The sequence below is a fragment of the Eptesicus fuscus genome, chromosome 14, assembly GCF_027574615.1.
Source record: "Eptesicus fuscus isolate TK198812 chromosome 14, DD_ASM_mEF_20220401, whole genome shotgun sequence".
NCBI classification, from domain to species: domain Eukaryota; kingdom Metazoa; phylum Chordata; class Mammalia; order Chiroptera; family Vespertilionidae; genus Eptesicus; species Eptesicus fuscus.
In genome coordinates, this window is record NC_072486.1 from 53935939 (window position 1) to 53955969 (window position 20031).

Here is a 20031-nt window from a genome sequence, read left to right on the forward strand (position 1 = left end):
TGGGAGGCCTGGGCCCAGCACCCACGGCTTGGGCCCCTTTTTGGGTGGCAATGTCCTTGGTCAGAGAGAAGTCTCGGTTTGTTCTGAGTGTGACTGGGAGCTGCTCCCTCGGTGAGAGCTTCATGACTCTGTCTCCAGCTGGGTAGAGAGTGCCTGCCCCCAAGAAGGGGTGAGAACTGCCCCCAAGGAGGGGGACCTCAAGCACAGTGGCCGATGGGGCCAGTGTACCTCATAGTGCCATTTTCATGAAAAAGTTTGTTCTTTTTCCAGAATCACCCTCCCCTGGACCTCCCTCCTTCTCAGCCGTTCCAAGCAGTGTCCCATTGAGTTAAACTCCTTGCATACAGCTGAGGAGGTGAGGAGTGTATCCTCTTCCTTCCAGCCTTGACTTTCTAATTAAAATGTCTTCGAGCCTAAGCCCGTTGCCAAAAGAGCCTGGGTGGCTTTCTAAAGCTTCTTGTTCATGACCAGAGGGAAGTCGATCCTCTTCTCATCTTTATAACGAGGACTCTTTTCGCAGGGTATCTGTTTTATGCTTCCTGCAGCTCCGGCCCCAGTTTGGTCCCAGCAGGGGGAGGCCAGGGGAGTTTAATTACATTCCTCCTATAGGGAACATTCAAGGAATGAGGCTTTGAAAAACAACTTATGCTACCAAAAAGGGGGGGGGGGGGAATCAAATTAAGCGATGGAGAAACAGGCATTGCCTTTTGTGTCCTAGGGACCCAATCTAAATATTTAAATTTTAAAGACAGAATTCTAAGTGCTTAACTTTGTAAACCTTACACATTGCAACTCATAGGGGAGTCAAATACCCTTCCTGATCTGGAAGATTCACATGCCTGGCTGCACAGGTTCATGCAGTTGATGTTTTCACACATACCATATTCAGCTATAACACAGAATGCTACACACACACACACACACACACACACACCCCACAGACATAATGCTATCCTCAGTCCTGAGGCAAAACAGATTTACCAGAAAACGGAGACTAAATTAAATGTACGGACCACACCACAAGCAAACACTTTAGAAAGGCCCCTTATTCCTTACTGATGTTCCAATTGTTCTTCTTCCCTCTGTCTCTGAGCTGCCCAGTGACTGGCTGTTAGTGGGTGTGGAAATAGCCCCCCCACGCCCCGGGGAGAAGCTATTACTTTGCTGACTGCTAGTAGATAAATACCATGAACGGAGAGAGGAGAGACAAGGGTGAGTAGGTGGGCAATTAGTGAGGACAGATTTCAACTTGATGTCGGAAGAACTTTATCAAGGATAACAGTAAGTTCCCTGTTCCTGGGAGCGTTCAAGCAGAGCGACATGACCTCTCAGACCTCTGTCTTCGATGGGAGGCTGCCCTAGATGGCCCCTGGGATCCCCTCAGAGCCATCCGGTTCCTTCCTTCCTTCCTTTGGCGAGACAGTTCTGGGCGTGAAGTGGTGGGTGTGGAAGTAGCCCCGGAAGTCCTGTGGGAACACCACGTAGGACTGTAGGCGCTGCTGAGTGCTGCCTTCACTTGCCTGCATCTACCGGGGCAGTGGCCTTCTCTGGCTCCCGTCTACCAGGGCGAGTAACCATGTGTTTTCTCCCGGGAGTCTCTCCCTGTGGGTGCCCACCTCCAGGTTGCGTTCAGATAGTTACCAGTTAGAAGAGAGTGGGCAAACTGGCACTCATTCACTCAACACCCATTCACCACAAGCCTCTATGTGCCAGGCAGAAGACAGTCCCTGTGGGGATTGAGTATGTCACCCCTCCCAAGAGTAGTGGCCTTTTAGTCCTGGGTAAAGGGCTGAAACAAAGGAAGAGCCCCTAATGGTGAAATTCTAATCCTGGTGACGGGTTGGGTCCTCAGGGAGCAGGAGTCTTTAAGTTTGCCCCAGCCGATACCACTCGGCTCCACGGGTAGACAAATGGTTTGGTCAGCGGAGTCCAGTGACTTTGGTTTTTTAAAAATGTGTGTGTTTATTCCTTATTCCAAGAGCTAATTGTTGGGAATAAAGCCCATATTTTTGATGTTTTAAGAGCCTATAATGTGAGCCGTAGTCAGATAAAAGAGCCATTCAGCTGAGAATCCAGCTCCATGTCAAGTGGGCCCACAGAACGCCAAGCTTCACCTCAGAGCTCACTTTCCCAAGTTTATTTTTAATTCTTGCTTTTCTGGACTGATGTGAACCGACCCCGGCAGCTTATTGGCTTAGCAAAGCTCAGGCCAGAGGCCCAGGTAGTGACTATAAAATACTCCGAGTCGCCACACACCAGTATATGCTGGTTGGCGTGGCCCATTCCCGGGGGGACCATCTCTTTGCAGGTCACCTCTCCCTCTGCCGAGACAGAATTGCTCTGCGGGGACTCAAGGCGGAGGGGGACTCGGAGCGTTAATTGCTAAAAATTGCAAGTGCTCAAGTGCTACACTTGATTAAGCCTGGTGGCCCAGAAACACACCTGCACGTTCTTCCTGCTCGTCAACCCGCCTCCCACTTGACCATCCCCACTGGATGCACAAAAGACATCACTGTGCAAATTTACAGGCTCTGGGACAGCCAGGGGCCCCCAGGGGACAGTGGGTCAGGAGGTGAAGCAGGAAGCCTCGGTGCCTCTCTGGACCTCGGGGAACTGAGCCAGAAAAAGAATAAAGAAGACTAAATAGTGCTGCGAATCTTATAGAGGAGAGAAAAGAGAAATCCAGGACGCGGGGCCAGAGGAAAAGGGAGAAGAAAGAGAAGAAGAGGCAGGGGGTGTGGCTGCCCCTGCCAAGGCCCCTGGGAGCAGTTCAAAGTCAAATTGGGTCAGTTTCCCCGGGGTCAGGTGGGCATGGGTCTGGACTGCCCCTGACCATGTGGAGGAGTGGGCCCCTGGGTGGTGGCAGAGGAAGCCCTTGGCACTGAGCAGCACCCAGTCACGGCACAGATGGCCACAGAGAGGCACAGTCTACCTTCCTGCAGGTGTCCCCCAGGAGAGAATGGGCAGCTGACCTGGATGACAAAGGCTAGTGTGTGTGTGTCTAATAACCATATGGACAGTGGAAAACGGGGCTCTGCCACCTGATCCAGATTGGCTGGTCCCCCCGCTTTGGGGACGCTGGAGTTGTCTACTGATGGGGCACAGAAGTGCCCTGCACCCTGTCTTCCTTCTTCCTTCCCGGAGTGGGGGCTGTGGGAGCAGGGCCACCTATGGTAACTTCCAAGATGGAGCTCCAGGTACCCCCACCGGGAGGCCCCTCTTGTAGGCCGTCAAGACTTCTCTGCGCTGCTATTCCGTGTTGGGATGCCAGGGAAGGGTGAGAGAGCCTACTTCCCTGGGGGCGGACACTTCCAGAATGAAGGACAGGAAGTGGGCAAGTGGGACACATTCTAAGGGCCCCCACTGAGGCTCCTGTTCCGCAGCGAGGATAGTACAGGTCTGCTCTAGGCTCCTAGGGAAGCAGCGTCAGGGGAGTTGCTTTGATCACAATACCCGGACGTGGCCTCTTGATTGGCATCTACACGAAGGGCTCACTGGGGGAACTTCGGTCCAGACGGAGCTCCCTGCCTAAAAGATCTGGCCTGACGGCTGCCTGCTGGATGTGGCAGGGCCCCCGAGTGCACGTGCACCCTGAGGGAAGGCTCTGGTGGCCACCCCCATCTGCCTTGTAAATGACCTTCCATCAACTCCGGAGCTCTCCCTAGCTTCCCGCCCTGGAGGAAATGGTTTACGGAGGCCAGACAATTTTAGGGTTATGGGCAACACACTTCTAAAAACACCCAGCATTTGGGTAATTCCCTCATCACTTTATCTCTCACTCAATAATGCAAGAGTGGCAACCTTATTTTTGGAATCATTTTGAGGCTGTTTGCATTTATTAACCAAAGGTAAATCACTGCAGAACATCAGTGCGTTAACTATCGTGAGAAATAGTTACTTGCTACCTACATCACAACTGAGAGAGGTGGGGTAGGTGTTAGAACCTGGCTGATCGCAGTGTGGGCCATGGACCAGCAGCTTCCACATCGCCGGGGAGCTTGCTGGGAATGCAGAATCTCAGGCCCCACCCCACCCTTGGCTCAGGACAGGGCAAGCATCCTCTCTAGGCTGATGGCTCCCTGCTCTGAGTCAGCACCTGCATTCAACCAGCTCCCCACGTTGAACTTGGAGATGCTCCACCTCTGTCTGGTGCTACCGTCTGTGGCCCTGCCGGTGGCCCAGTTCTTGTCTTGTTTTAGGGTTTGGCTCTAGGGCTGCAAGCTGTCCTTTGCTCCCACCTCTTCCCTTGTGCCTCATTGATCTGTGCTGCAGGGTCTGTAGGGAAGGGATGCATCAGATGAACCACTTCTGCCCGTGTGGCTGGGGAGCACCTGAATGGATCCTCCTAAATGTGGGACAGCGAGACCCGCGCAGACCTAGGCAGGAACCCTTCCCAGTAGGGAAACCCATTTCCAGTTCTTCACTTGAATCTTAAAGTCAACTTTGCCCTACTCCCTGTGTGGACATGACCCTGAAAATTTGCCCTGGGTGGGACCCAAAGTGGGTGACATTTTTTTCCCCATAGTGAGGATAAGTTTGTGTTAAGCTACTTGCATTTTTTCCATGAACCCTCCCCCTGTTACAAAGGATGTGTATTTATGAAACAGCTAGCTGGAGGCAAATGGCTCTTCGTTTCTTCTTTTAATGTAGCCACAGAATATGCTATTTTCCTTTGAGATCCCCTGGCTGCTTCAAGGAACAAATTCTCAACCTTGCTCACATGAGCAGCACGAGCTAATCAGCTGAAATACCCAGCATGGAATGTCCTTTTATCCTTATGAGAAAAAGAGTGAGTTTATTTTAATTAGATATTTATAATGGTTACAAAGCAGCTCTTCAAGAGAAAATTTCAGAATTTGGCCTTCCTTCTAAGGCATAACTATGTTCAAATTATCCCAACGAGAGGCTATCTATCAATCTAGCCCAATTTGTGATAAATTTACAACTGGGTTCTGCACAGATTTATAACAACAATTAAGCAGAAGGAAAATGGGTCATAAATTTTTGGCTGGCACAGTCCGGCACCAACGAGAAAAAAGCGAATGGTTTAGATCAAAAGTCGATAATTTCCACATAAAGTGCTAAAGCTATAGCAAAAACAATTTGTATGGAAAGAAGTTGTTTTCTCTCTCTCATCCTTTTCAAAATTAGATATTGGAGAACACAATGAAGCATCCACATTACAAAGGTCGTATTAAATCACTGGTGTGCTTTCTTAATGTTACGCGAGGCACAAGTGCTACAAATCTTTCCCTTCTCAACTCGAATTTAATGAACGTGCCTCCTCTTCAATATGACTAAGACGACACGGAGAAAAGAGAGAGCTCTCCAAGAGATTGGGGGACTTGAGAAAGAAGGTTTTAAGCCGCAATTTGATGGGGAATGAGAGGAAGGAAAGCCAGACAAAAGTCCAAAGCCAGGTGATTCGGAAGAAAATGTAGGTGACTTAATGAAGCAGCCCAGAGGCGTGAACGATAGAGTGGGTTATAACTGTGTCATAAACTGAACCAGGAATCTGTACCCTGAAAGGAGAAAGGCAGTCAAGGTCACTTAGGTCAAAACAGGTGGTGAGAGAGAGGGTGACCCTGGGCGGAATGTTTGAGCTGCGAGGCCAGTGTAAGGGAATCCTCAGCAGTGAAGGAAGACCTTTGAGTATCGTTATAGGTGCCAGAAATTCCATTCTGCTCAAGGCAGAGCACCTGGATCACTGGCTTTCACCCCTGACAATTTCACACCTTGCCTGGGAAAGGATGCAACAAGGCCAGCTGTCTACCCGGGCTTCATTCTAACCAGCAGGGAAGCGGTGCCTGGCTCTGGTATGAAATGCCGCATCCTTTACCAGAAGTTCACGAGAGCAGATCATTTACAAGCACAAACAGCAGGCAGCGCTAAGCGCTGTTGGACTTAGACCGCTGCCTTTGGAAAGTTAGTTTTTACAAGTTCAGAGGAAGGTGAGCGTGATTGCACAACAAGAAATTTGAAAGTGGGAGCTTCTCTCAGGGAACCACGGATTCTATGTACACGGGAGGACACACTGTTCTCTGGCCACTCAGCAGCCATTCACCCCACTTCCAGTAACAGAGGTTTGGGGATCCACGGGAAATCTGAAGGGTTCAAGACACCAACTTCAGCGAGGGAGCAGTGACTCAGGTGTAAGCCAATCAAAGGGTCATATTCTTGGCCACGGTGATTGGTTGAGGGCTGGGCTTGGGACCCAGTCTCTATCAGTGTGATCCACGATACTTTCCCTGAGATTTCCAGGAAAGAGACTCTTGCTGTTTCATGCTGGACCTGAATCTGCTCTCTTCTACCCCTTAGCCTCGGCCTCGGAGGGGTGAGAGGGATGCATAGAAAACGTGTCAGAGCAGGGAGCCATCAGCCTAGAGAGGATGCTTGCCCTGTCCCGAGCCAAGGAAGGGGTCTCGGGTGGATCCACTATGGAGAGCGCAGGCAGCTGCCGGAGCCAGTGTTCCATTCTCCAGGGGGCCTCCGGCTGATGTAGCGGAATTGCTCATGTGCCCTCTCTGCCCATTTCAGCACCAGAAAAGGAACTGGAGAGAGATGTCAGGGCAGAGGGGACATGGAGGGAGCAGCCACGGTGGGTGTGCCTCCTGTGGGCCACGTGGGCCTGTGGAAGGCATCAAAGCTGTTCAGGAGGGCTGACTGCCCCCAGGAGACCCACCACCAAGAAGCTGTGGGGCAGGAGCTGCAGTGGGAGCTGGAGCGCCCTCCCCCATCAGGGATGGTATAGCGCGGAGGTCCCAGGAGCCCCGTGAATAACTGGCATCCCCCCCAAGCCAGAGGCCACTGCGGAGTAGGCACTGAGAGAAGCCCCAGTTAAGCAGGATTCGGGGATCTGTTCGATGGCCCCAACCCTGGGAGGAAAAGGGGGCCCAGAAGAAGCAAAGGGGGGCGGGGCGGTGGAAGAAGAGACAACACTCCCTCCTCAGGGCAGCTTCCTCAGGCCGCAGGTCAGCCTGAGCTAAAGGGATAGAAGAGGGTTGACTTGGATCTGAGACTGAAGCTTTAAACTGTACTGGAGTGGTTAAGACCTTTTAATGCCTAAAAGTGACCAGAAACTTTTGAGATCTGTCTGAGGTATCATCAAGGAAAGAGAAAGAAGATTCATGAAAGCACTTTGAAAGGAAATAATTGGAGAAAACACAATATGGTCCCATGTTTGTAGCTCTTAGTTCAGACTGTTCCACATACTGGTTACACAGGTGTTGTGAGACCCCTAGGGAAGTCCTGTCTGGGAATGGAGTGTGCCCAGAGTATGGGGAAAGATGGGGAGAGAGAACAACCAGGGTCCCAGCGACAGTGTGTGAACCCCTGCATCCCCCCAGATTTTTAAAAAATATATTTCTATTGATTTCAGAGAGGAAGGGGGAGGGAGAGAGAGAAACATCAATGATGAGAGAGAATCATTGATGGGCTGCCTCCTGCATGCCCCCTACTGGGTATCAAGTCCACAAGGCAGGCATGTGCCTGACCATGAATTGAACCAGTGACCTCTTGGTGCATGGGACGACGCTCAATCCACTGAGCCACACCGGCCAGGCCCGATTTCTTTGATATGTGGGTCAATGAGCCCCCTGAGCCAATCTGCTTTGAGTTTTCTGTCAACAGAAAAAAATCCTAACTGATACAGGGCACATATATACTCTTTTTTTTTTTTTTTTTTGAAAGAGGGACAGAAGTTTCATGAGATTCACCTAGGGCCGTGGTCGGCAAACTGCGGCTCGCGAGCCCCATGCGGCTCTTTGGCCCCTTGAGTGTGGCTCTTCCACAAAATACCACGGCCTGGGCGAGTCTATTTTGAAGAAGTGGCGTTAGAAGAAGTTTAAGTTTAAAAAAGTTTGGCTCTCAAAAGAAATTTCAATCGTTGCACTGTTGACATTTGGCTCTGTTGACTAATGAGTTTGCCGACCACTGACCTAGGGTGTTGCCATAAAAGGATGTGACTCAGGGAAAAGAAACTGTAGAGTTCAAATCCAGCGGTCTCATTGACAAATACAAGGGAAGGCCATCTACTGAGGCGTGCGGGGCTCCACAGGGACATCATGGAAAAGCCAGGTCAGGACAGCCTTGGGGAGCCTCTGGAGCCGAGTCTGGCATTAACTGGCACTCCAGAAATATTTGTTGAATACAAACCATCAGGAAATTATAACAAGTCATTCTTTACATGCTAATTTTCAGGAAAATATCTAATGTGTGAACATATATAATCTGCACTTCCATATCCTGACAGATGGTCTGTATTAACAAAACTGATTATCAGAAGGAGAAGAAGAAGAAAGAAGGAAGAACACGGAAAAAAAAGAAAAAAAAGAGAGACCTTACAAATGTTTATTGAGTGCATACCATGTGGGAGGCTATACTACTAGTAGCACTATTGTGACGACCAAATTTAATTTTTTAACAAGATGCACTGTATTCCTATTTCTCAGAGACGCCCCAGCTGTTACCTAGAGAAAGAAAATGGCCTGGGGGTTTGCATGACTGGGGTTGGGCTTTGGGGGCTGTTTCTTCTTAGAATTGGGATTTGGACCCTGAGAGTCTTAAGCTGTGTACACAAGGTGTAACTAGCAACCACCCACATCAAAATCACCTGGGCTGTTCATTTTAAAATGCAGGTTCCTAGGCATGGACCAGACTTCATGGAATCAGAATCCCTGAGGGCGGGGGCCTGGAACCTGCATCCCAAACACTCTTCCCAGATGGTTTTATGTAAGCTAAAGTTTCAAAACTTTACCTACTAAAATGTTTCTTTGCCCAGGGGCCCTCCGTGCCTGGCAACATTCTGCACAGCCTGGTGGGAGGTGGCCCTCTGGGGAAAGAAGCCCCCATCCTAGGTTGGGGGGGGGTTTGAAAGAGCCAGGGTTTAACAAGATAATGCCATCCTCCTTGAGGTCATGGTCAGTGAGGGCCATGTCAGAGGTGGGGGTTGTGTTCGTGAGGGCCTTGGACTGGAAGCCTGTGGAACACTCCCTGTGGCCTCCTGGGAGAGGAACACAACCAGATGTGGTTATGATGGCGCTGGTGAGACAGACTCCTGGAGCCCATGCTCTCTGCATCACACCACACAGTCTAGACTTATTTGCTGCCTTCGATTGCCCTGGAGGGTTTTATTTGGAAGGGAGATATTTTAATAGACATAACTTCTTATTTTTCTTTTTTCCCCTATTTTTTGTTGTTTTTGTTTTTATTTTTCAATTAAATTCCCCGAAGGTAAGGAGCATGACTTCTACCTGGGTAACCCACTGCCATATCTGCCACCTGCTGGCCACTCACCAGATGCTTGAACGTCTTTAGTTCGACCTGCCCTCGGTTTATTTAAGGCCAGTCTTTACTGCCTTCCTGGGATAACACCCGGAACTTCCTCTGGGAGGTGCTCTCCCAAGTTCTCAGTCATAGAACTTGAGTATGATTGACTCTGGGGGTGTGATTAATTGCTTCAAGCCCATCTGTACCCCATTCCCCCACAGTAGTTGCTTCAAGAATGGGCAGTGACCTACACATTCCCGTCAGAGTGAACCTCATGTCTCTTGCTGAAAAGCTGGGGCCACATACACGCTTTGCTCCATTGATTATGAGCAAGGAAGCCAGTAGTCCAAACGTTGTTGGCAGGCTGCTTGGAGCTTGGAGCACAACTGAGAATGAGGCCGTACCACGGAAGCACAACCAAAAACTGGGACCTGGGGCCTGAGCATGTCACTGAGGCCTTTGTAAAGATTTGCCTGAAGCCACATCTCTTCCTGAGTTGCTCAGTTTTCTGTCCTAATAAGCCCCTCCTCCCCTTTAAATCAGTTTCGTTTGGGATTTTGTTACCTGCCAGCAATTACGTCCCAATAGATGTGCCCTTCAGTGTCTATTATTTCTCTTGCAATATGTATCCCAGTCATCTTTGGTTCCTCCTCCTCCCCCTCCTCAATTAAAAAAGCCACACAACTCTCAATAAAGTAGGAGCCGAGAGGTGGCGGGAGTGGGTAGCAGGGTGATTTGGATTCATGACTTGTTGAGACTCCATGCCCAAAGAATATCGATTCATGGATCAATGTCAACCTGGAGGGAAGCCCTGTCCTGTTCAACATTTTAATCAATGACTCGGATGAAATAGGAGACATGCTTAGCAAGTCTCAGATGACACAGAGCTGGAGGAATTGCTAATATGACAGATGGCAGAATCAAGATTCAAAATTATTTTGACTGACTTGAGCAATAATAAGAATAAATATAAACCCTTACATCTAGGCTTTAAAAAAATCAATTATACAAGCAGTGGATTGGGAAAGTTCAGCTTGGCATTTGTCATAACATGGTGGAACTTTAGGCTGACCATAGCTCACGATGAGCCAAAACTTGGAGCAATTAGTAACGCAGGTAATGCATTGGAGAAGAAAGGCTAACCTTGCATTTACTTCCCCAGAGGGAGAAAGAAGTAGAATTTTCTGGGAAACAGTTTTCAGCTCAATATATGAAAAAAAAAAAAAATTCTAATAGTTCCAATAACAGAATGGGCCACCTCCCAAAACTGTGAATGCAGTGATTACATCAGAATGTAGTAGAAAGGCTTCTATGATGGTGGTCTCCCTTTTAAAGCACAGATTTTAACAGTGATTTTCTTTAACAACTCATAAGTCAAAGCAATGCACACATAAGCATCCAGAAAAAAAAAATATGGCGTCATAAAGTAGCCTCACTCGGCGCCCTTGAACGTGTGCTTCAAGTCCAGCAAGGAGGAAGGACACATTCTAGAAGGAAGATCCAGAATCTGGACTCCGCACTACCGGGCCCCATTTCACCCGACTCCATTTACAGACCGGCTCTTCTGTGTTCGCCCAGCTGCGTTATGCCCACTCGTGCCTTCACACCTGCCTCCCTGAGCATGGCACCGCTACAGCCAGAACACCGGGAAACAACACCTCCTGCCCCACCCCTGACCTTTGACCCTGACCAACGGAGGACTTTGCTGCAGCCTGGCCTGGTTTCATGGATGGCCCCAAACAGGGAAGGCATGTGCACAATTTTTCTTGTTGTTGTTTTTTCTTCTGTTGTTCTGAACGCCGCATCTTACTTGCTAACTCAGAGAGATGGAGAATGTGGGCAATGGCCCTATTTCATCTTGTGAACCTAGAATGTGATTTTAGCGAGGCAGTTAACGAAACTAAGTTTCACCTCGACGAACACACAATGGTGTGGAGTTCACACGGGCCACGGGACCCAACTCGTACTCACGTATTTCTCGGTGAAATGGTCCACCTCTCTCAGAAGCTTCTCCTGGCAGTCGGGGTGGGTGGCCAGTAGGTAGGTGGCGAAGGAGAGGGTGTTGGTGACGATCTCGTAGCCAGCGATGAGAAAGAGGAAGGCCTGGCCCACGACCTCATCCACCGTCAGAGGCTTGGACGGGAGTCTGGGCTGGTGTTTCTCGGAAGGATTCGCTGAGCATTCGTTGGAGAAGACTTGGGTGACGATGTCGAAGCTCTCCACGCCCACGGAGGCGGCAGAATGGCGGGCATCCAGGACCATTTGGAGGAAGTCTCTGCGCCGCTAAGGGACAAAGGAGGGAATGCACATTATGTATGGCCCGGGGCCGCATAAGTGGGGCTTCTTGGAGCACAAAACCGGACGTGGACATGCAGCTTTAGGATAGATCAAGGGTTCTCGCTGCGGGATGAGCTGAGATGGCGAGAGCCCCCTGAATGTCCCTCCGTCTGCACTGGCCCGCATACTGGTGCAGTCAGGAGCAGACGGTGATGCAGTCAAAAAGATGAGGCCGCCTGCCCATCTGGGCTGGTCAGAAAGACGGTAAGCCACTCTGGTGAGTGAGCAAAGCAAGTTGCAGAAGGATGTGTAAAACCAGTCAACGTACAAGGCACCTGATTGCATCCACTTGCCCTTGCAGAGTGAACCTTTAGCAACATCCATACAACAGTTCCCCGTGAGCCGGGGGAGATGGGAAAACAGGGGCTTCCAGTTTTTACTTTACCCATGTTTGTGCTGCTCATTGGTCGCTTGGTTTTCTAACAATACAACAAATAAAACATCATGTAGATTTAAGTCAAAGTATGTGCTCCATTGTTCACTCGCGCCCAGTTCAGGGCTTCTATGCTGGCCATGTTTTTCTCACCAGCAGGAAGTTAACATAACCTGGGGGCGGGGGACTGGCTTTGGTGAAGCTTGTCTTCAAAGTCTCCAGCCTGCGTTCTGCATCTCCTAGCCTAGCCTCCTCATCTCGGGCCCCTTTTTTCCTCAGTAATTCCTAGCCCATTTCAGTGGTTAGAGCTGTCTTACCATTTCCCCTTATCTTCTTTATATTTTTGTTATCACTAATTGTAGCCATAGAAGCACTTACAGATTGCCTTAGCCTTGACTGAGCATATCCCTGGCACATCCTTTCTCTGAGAAGCTCTTTAATGTGGTGAGTGACAAACAATAGGTTACTCTTTTCAGATGTTTTATAGAATTAAACAGCAAAAGGAGAGTATCAGAACCACCAACATACTCTAATTTTAAAGTGCGTTACTTGTAGCGTTTTCTCAGTTTACGGTATTGGCTTCTGGGTTTCCATTGCATGAATAATCCGTGCCACACACATGAGCACGTAATTCCATCCTTTAAGATGGCTGTTATTTCCCGTGTGGTTGCTTTCTTCCTCCTATAAAAACAGAAGTGTCTCCAGGGCGGGACCCTGCACTCCCACCTCAGTTTTGGTATTGTGCGGAGTGCGTGTTAGGTATGCAACACACGGTTCCATAAATAAAAGTGCAGTGCGTTGAATGCCTTCTGAGGAAGGCTGGGCTGGATTTGCTGACAACTGCGTGCTGTTGGGAGCAGCCACCTTGGATCGTGAGACCTTCGCAGCTCTTCTGCTTCCCAGGTTTGTGACCTTGGAAGGCGTCTGCTGAGATACCAGCAGGCCTCACAGCGAAGCTGGGTGTCAAGAACCTGGAGACCGAAGAGGCAGGGCCTCAGTGTCCGGCCAGCCCGCTCGGGTTGGAACAGTGGAGAGAATAGCACCAGCCCAGTTGGCTGCCTCTTTCTACCCTGGCCCTGCTCATTCTGTTTTCCAAACGGCATCCTCAAGGGATGGCTTACCCCAGCTTCCTTCCTGCTGCTTGGCCAACACCCGGGTGGCTGTGGTGCCCCCCTGCTAGCTCTGGTCCCGTGGGGCAAAGGTGGGGGCATAATGGCAGCTGATCCCCTCCGCTACCTCAGCTCCTGGATGCTGGCCTGGGACCCCAGAACATCCGCAGGCCTCTCAGCTGGCGTGTCTGAAACTCCTCGGCGTGTGATACAGTTGTGGTCCCTGAGGCTTGCTCGTGGCTTTGCTGGAGTGGGGTGAGGGCGATGATAGGAGGGGGCGCACAAGCACATCCACTCTAGTGGAGTTTCCCAGGGGCAGACGCAGCTGGCATCCTTTCCTCGCCTCCTGCCGAGGCAGGCTGCTGCTAGAGGGCCATCGAGCTTCTACAAATCTGTCTTAACCTCCAGCTACAGAGGCCAGAAAGGGCTGCTCTGGAGGGCCTGGGCCTGGAGAGGAGCGTTCGTGCAGATGGCTTTCTTTTATGTGCACTGCATCACGAGGCTTATTTGAACACTGCCCATTTAGGACCCAAACACTGCTGGTTTATGGTTCTCTCCAAGAAAAATACGCACCCTGATAGATGTAGGTGTCTAATCCACCCATCGGCTAGAGCTTAGAAAAATATTTACCTTTTAACATCTGTGCTGCATTTTCCACTGCGCAAACACACATCTGCTTGATGGAATGTCTACAGAGTTCAGATGGGTTTAAAGTGAGTTTTCTTAGTAACCGTATAGCTCTGTCTTGACACGGGCAGTCCTGGATTTGTGGATGGGAGGTTTTCCTCAGATCAACTCATTGTTTGAAACAAATAGCTCTCGAGTTTATAAAAGGAAAAGCTCGAGGCAATCCCAGTAATTGGATCTTTAATAACCCTCACCTCTTCGTCAGCCGCTCGGGTGCGACAGTTGGAGAATTTCGGCCTGACTCCACAGCCAGTGGGTTTCAGGGTGAGTCGGGGCAGGGGGTATGGGTGTGAGTGACCAAATGCTCACAGGGAGGCCATTTCTAGCAGCACTGGGGTTTGAAAATGGGGCTTTCCTCCCTCTCCTGCCCCAGCCCCAGCCTCACTCCCGAGAAACAGGAACCTGGATGCGTGTCCTGTCTCTGGCTGCAGAGCCTGGCCGGGGGTGCCCTTTAGATCCTTCTCCCCACACCTGCCAGGGCATCAAGTTGAGTTCATGGTGCTGTGGGCCCAGGGGCCATGAGCTTGTCGACACCTTCCCCACCTGCTGGACCTGGATACCTTTGCCGCCCAGTCTCCAGAGGACTCGGCTGGGCAGGGCGAGGATGCTGCTCCCCGAGCCAGCTCCGCGCATCCAGCCTGACCCCTGATTTCACCCTCCGCCAAGGCTGCCACAATGAGACCTCACGCCCTTTCCTTGTCAATCCCTCGGAGCCACCCAGCCTTTGAGGAAACCCCTTTAAAGCGACACTGTGCCCTTTTTTTTTTTTTTCTTTTAAGCAACTTTCTTGAATGTAACAGGTCCCTTAAAGCATAGCGTTGCGTATGCACCAGCATATCCAACATTGAAATTATTTTCCCTAACATTAAAAATTCCTACTTCCATCCTCAGCCAAGTTCAATGAACAAATATTTCACTCGGTTCCTACTTTGTGCCAAGCGTGGTGCAAGTCTGTAAGGACGAAAGAAATCTTGGGTCTCAGATGAAGCAGGAGAGGGTCCCCAACCACAACCTATGTGGGAGCCTTCTCGGAGCCGAAGGGGAGTGTGGGATTGCTGAGGGCTGCCTGTTACTGATGCTGTTCATGCTGTAAAACCTCATTCTCGCCATTTTTCAATGTAAAGAATATGCTGATGAAAAGCACACGTGGGCACATTTATCTGCAGAATTCTTTTGGGGCAGCTAGAACCTGTGCAGGGGGTGATGCTTGAAATAGGTGGTGAGATTGGGGGGCAGCTTTAATTCTACTGACCTCGGGGTGTGCTCTCCCCACAGTGTCCCCCGCCTGCCCTCACTCTCTCCTTGTTGGCTCCTCCTCGGCCTTTCTCCTTTCTTTCTACTGCCCCTGGGAAGCTCTGGGTGGGAGACCCATGCAGGACAGCAGGGTGCGGTGGGTGGGTGGTGGGGCAGGGAGGGAAGAGAGAAAAAAGAGACCACGAGCGATGCCAAATTAGGCTCCCTTCCATTTCGAAGCCGTGTCCTATTAAAACACGTTACCTCTTCTGCTGCTTGCTGGTCCCGCAAGGCAATCACATTTCTAATGAGTTTGTTAAAAAAGCTGTTCAGTTCATCTCGCTTCTTATTGGGCAGAATCCGGGCCAGTGGGACCATTATGGATGGAAATGATACTTGAAAGAGAAAAACAAAAATGGCATTGAAAGGGGGGGCGACAATAAACCACGGCTGTTAGAGGCCTGTTGCCAGGAAGCAAGCCCTGGCCTTGAATTAGAGTCGCTTGAAGGCCTGTCTTCCCCTCTGAACTGCGGCTCCTCGCTCCTCGGGGAGGGGCCGCATCTCATTCCACCCCTGGACTCCTCGCCGTTCCTTGCACATTGATAAACGCTCATACGACTGAATCCCCACTTCCATCTGGCCCTCCAGAAGTCAATCTCATGCCTCGAAATTAATTTTCCAGGCCCTAGATATGAGGGCCCACGCTCTTTGTATTTCATCAAGAAAGAACAGAGTGCAGGCCATGTTTCAAGTCTTAGCAAGTGGTAGAAGCTGGTCTACTTTCTCAGCTTTCTGGTCCTTGGCATCCCCCCGCCCCCACTGGGTAATTGTCCCCAGAGCTACCACTTGCATCGTCCCTACGTGTTGCCAATGCAGCTGCTGGCAAGGATGCTGGCCCGTCCCCCTGTGGGCGCCTCCCCTGCTGTGTCAGGTGCAGCCTGGGCCACTGCTGCCATGCCCTTGGGACAGGGATGCTTATCACCTCCGGGCGGGGGAGGAGGGGGTGTGTGTGACAGGGAACTCGGCTTGGTTTAGCTCCCCGGCGTTCGCGGTGGGCCTGCTGTGCACAGGTATAGTGCGGAAGCCGGGCTGGGGAGGGCCGTTCTGGACCCACAAGTTCTCCGAATACTCTGCCCATTTTCAAGAACCAGAGCCTGAACCAGAGACACGGCAGGGAGACAGGCTCTGAGGGGCAGAGAGCTGAGCGGCAGCGGCCTGGGACCACGGAACCACCTCCCTGGGGTGCAGGGGTGGGGGGCAAAGGAGGACGATGCTTGACCCCCTTTGCAACTCCTCCTACAGTGTCAGTGCAGAGCAATGGAAACGAAACTGACCGAGGAATGAATAAAATTTACCAGCCCTGCAAATGGTTAAAAATTGTGGCAGTAATTAATAACAATAAAATCAACACTTCGATACTTTTGTAAAAGCAAGAATTGGCCGGAGGGTAAAAACTCACTTCTCACAGTAAAGTAAACTGACGGTAACCTGCACGCCACCTGTCACATAGGATCTAGTTTGCTGTGCGTTGGGCCTCAGGCAGAGAAGTCTTCTGCAGAGGGTTTTGCTGGCGGGGAGAAATATGCCCGGGAAAGGCTTTGGGTTCCAGCATCGGCTTTGCCTTTCTACGAGTAAGCCTCGGTTTTCCCATCTATAAAATGGGGATGAGAACACCTCTCTTATAGGATGAATTCAGGCACTTGCTGAGGCAACGCATGCACAACACTCAGCAGAGGGCTCGGCTGCTGTTCTCCCCGGGGCGGCGGTGAGAGGGGCCACCTCCGTGGGTAAGAAGCTGCTCTGGGGAGACGAGGCCTCTGCAAGGCAGACCCTTCCCTAGTGGCAGAGGCTGGGTCCTGAGAGCCGCCCAGCAGCACCCACGTGCCCCAGGCTCTGCCCACCTGGCAGTAGCCCCGCGTCCCCGCCCGCGGCAGGAGCTGTACGTACAGATTAAAACCAGGAGAGGTTTGGGGATGGAGGAGGCAAAGAAACGCCGGCAGTGCGTCACAAAGGGGTCCTCGGGAGCCTTTTGGGAGTCCACTGGGGTGCCGAAGGCCACGCTGGCCACCACATCTGTGCTGTAGCAGTTGTAGCACCTACGGGAGAGGGAACCATTTGAATTTCAAGAGGGCTCTGCCATCGGCCCCCCCATCGAACTCCATCGCCCACTTACTCAAAAGAGGAGCTTCCCGCGGGCTGGGGGAGGGGGCGGGAGAAAGGGGCTGCGCTTAGACCCTCTGGGCAGGGACAGCGGAGTATCCGGAGACATAAGACACAACCAGGAGCTGATCTGAGCACAGACGGGAAGCGGGGACCGCGTCACGCAACCTCCAGGCCGTGGCAGCTGTCTCAGCCAGACACAGCCCAACACCCAACCGGGCAGTACATTTACTCCCCGCGACGGAGGGAAAACAGGGGACCCACAGCCTGTGCATGTCACCCCAAAGCTGTGCAGAGCCAGCATCTAGTGATCAATTGAGACAGAGCAAATTGTGATGAATGAATTAACAACCTGCTTGTCTAGTTGTGTTAGCTTTATCCCCCTCTCCCTCCCTCCTCATGGGTTTACAGTGCTCATAAGGGCAACCAACAAAAAAAAAAAAACAGAGGCCTGTCACTCTCAAAGAAATACGAGACAAACTTTGGAACCAGCTTCATGAACATATTATATTATTACAGAAAACACACGTTGTGTTTTAGAAACAAACAGATGGAAAAGTGTCTGGCAGGAGCTCCAGAAAAGTGAACTTCTCGGGCTCTGGGATACCTGCCCCCCAAATGGCCATTTTAAACTAGAGTGATCTTTTTTTTCTGTTATTCTAAAAGGGCCAACAACTGGGTATTCATATCCCTTTGTAATTAAAAGGGCTATTTTCAGGGTTTGATGTAGGCATATACTTAATTCCTCTTCCTCATAAATCCTATAACCAACCATGAGGAGTAAATGACATCTCCAGATGACTTACTTTATTTTGGCTGCTGTTATTGAAAACGTCCCCACAGTTGATTACACATCTCCCTGCTCCTGTTGCAGAAACAATTTGACAACTGAATGTGGTTTCATCTGATCCCAATGATGGAAGATTTAAGGGTTTTAAGAGTTGTTTGCTCTGCTTTTATAGCTGCTGTGCCCACCTTATCTTTGGCCAACTCGTGCATCTCATGACCAGAGAGAATGTGTACAAGGGACTTGTGTAAACAACATGGTACAATTTAAATGCCAGTGATGATTATGTTATCATTTTATTAGCAATGATAATAAAAACGAGTCAGCTTCTGGCTTATCTGCCACCCCCACCTGACCCCTAATCTACCATAAGTGAGCATAGGACAACCAGGAGAAGAGTCAGACCATCAGTCACTTACATTTGGTGTCCACCGCTAAGTCATGGCTTCGAGGCCGAGGTGCACCCCAATTTCTCCGGAAGTAGAAATGCAGGGACTTTCCCCAGGACCCTCTCCTTTCTGCCTGGGTGTATCCTGCCCACTCCCAGGTTTGCAGAGGTGAGCGGACAAGTCCACTCACAAGCCACTGTCCACTCGAGGCTTCCCTCAACATGCCACACCTCCCCCGGGCTGTGTTCACCTCTGCGTCACATTTGATACGGGTTCCATGTCTACTTATCAGTCAGTCCACCCGCGCTTTTATGAGCTTCTAGCATTTCCATAGTTTGCCGGTCCCGAGGTCATTGTCCAGTAATTATGTCCAGTTACAATTAGAAGCAGCGATTAGGAAATGCGACGTCTCGTCCGGAGGGTAGCCCTTACCTCTGGATGTCGAACGCGTCCCCCGATTCCGCATAGCGTTGTAGATGAGCCACGAGCAGGTCGCAGGCTTGGCTGATTAGGGGCGTCACCTGATGGCGGATAACAAAGGTGTAATTAGGACACCAGCGGGCGGCATGCCGACATCAGCTGCCGATAAAGAGGCTGTGTGTGGTGCTTCCTGGAAAACGGACATTGTTTTGAAGATAATCTTCATGCAGCCAAGATTCAAGAGGAAGGGCTAAAATCCACAGAAATCATGACATGCAATAGCTGTAAAATTTCTATTTTAGCTTACGCAATCTGTTTTTTGGAAGCAGAAAGAAGAAGGGATGTAGAGTAAACACTGTGAAATAATTATGAAAATGGTCGTTAAGTGCTGAGATGGAAATGACAATCTGTATTTGGTTTCATGACATTTGGTTAGCATTAGAGAGTAAATAGACCGCAATCCATATGTACTATCTCTGGAATTAGCCCAAATCTATGTTAACTTGGTTTCAATTATACTTTAGATCTTCCACTAACATATAAAATCCGAGTAGCCCAAGGAACTAAGGTTTCCCCTTTCCATACTCCTCATTCAATACAAAAGTCATTCTTAGAGCATTTCTGAAGGATGGGTGTTCATTTCTGCTTAAATTGCTCATAACCTTCAAATCAGGGGAACCCGTGACTTCAAGAGGCCTTCTGTGCCCACACAGGATGGTTGCTGAATTTCTTTTTTAATAGTAAAATATTTTTATTATGGAAATTTTCTGAGAGAGAGAATGGCGTCATGAACATACGAACATTCATGTAACTAATTACCCAGCTTCCACAAATTTGGATCTCACGTTGGCTGCCCACCACTTTGACCCCACAACAGGCTGGCTTGAGTGGGTGGGATTCTTATTGGAGCCTGTTTGGCACCCACGTGACCGTTCATTCTCTCCTGGGTGTTTGAAAGCCAAGTTGGAAGCATTGGGGGGGTGAGGGGGGGGAGGGCATTTTATCCAGAGTGCGTTCTAGAGCAACATCACAGGGAAAGCGACATGCTGTACTCCATTGTTCTGAGCATTTCTTTGGAAAATGTATTTTGAAATGTTATCTATGTTTCGATTTTACCTTTTGGACACAAGAATATAAATTCCTCTGGATACAGGAGATTTTTGTCCATTTTTTGTGTCTTTGGTACCCAGAACAGTGCCTGGCACATAGTAATTATTTGTTGAATGAATGAATGAATGAATGAATGAATGAATGAATATTAATGATTAC

General features: G+C 50.0%; 1 protein-coding gene across 1 annotated transcript in view; it reads right to left on the reverse strand.

The window, feature by feature from the left end:
- Positions 1-20031, reverse strand: part of TBXAS1 (thromboxane A synthase 1) — a 149056-nt gene that overhangs the window by 30726 nt on the left and 98299 nt on the right. The window contains exons 6-9 of the mRNA XM_008150476.3: positions 18775-18863; positions 16954-17102; positions 15271-15401; positions 11239-11550 (exon numbers count right to left, since the gene is read on the reverse strand). Of these exons, the coding sequence (XP_008148698.2) occupies positions 11239-11550; positions 15271-15401; positions 16954-17102; positions 18775-18863 (681 nt within the window). The remainder of the gene's footprint in view (positions 1-11238; positions 11551-15270; positions 15402-16953; positions 17103-18774; positions 18864-20031) is intronic.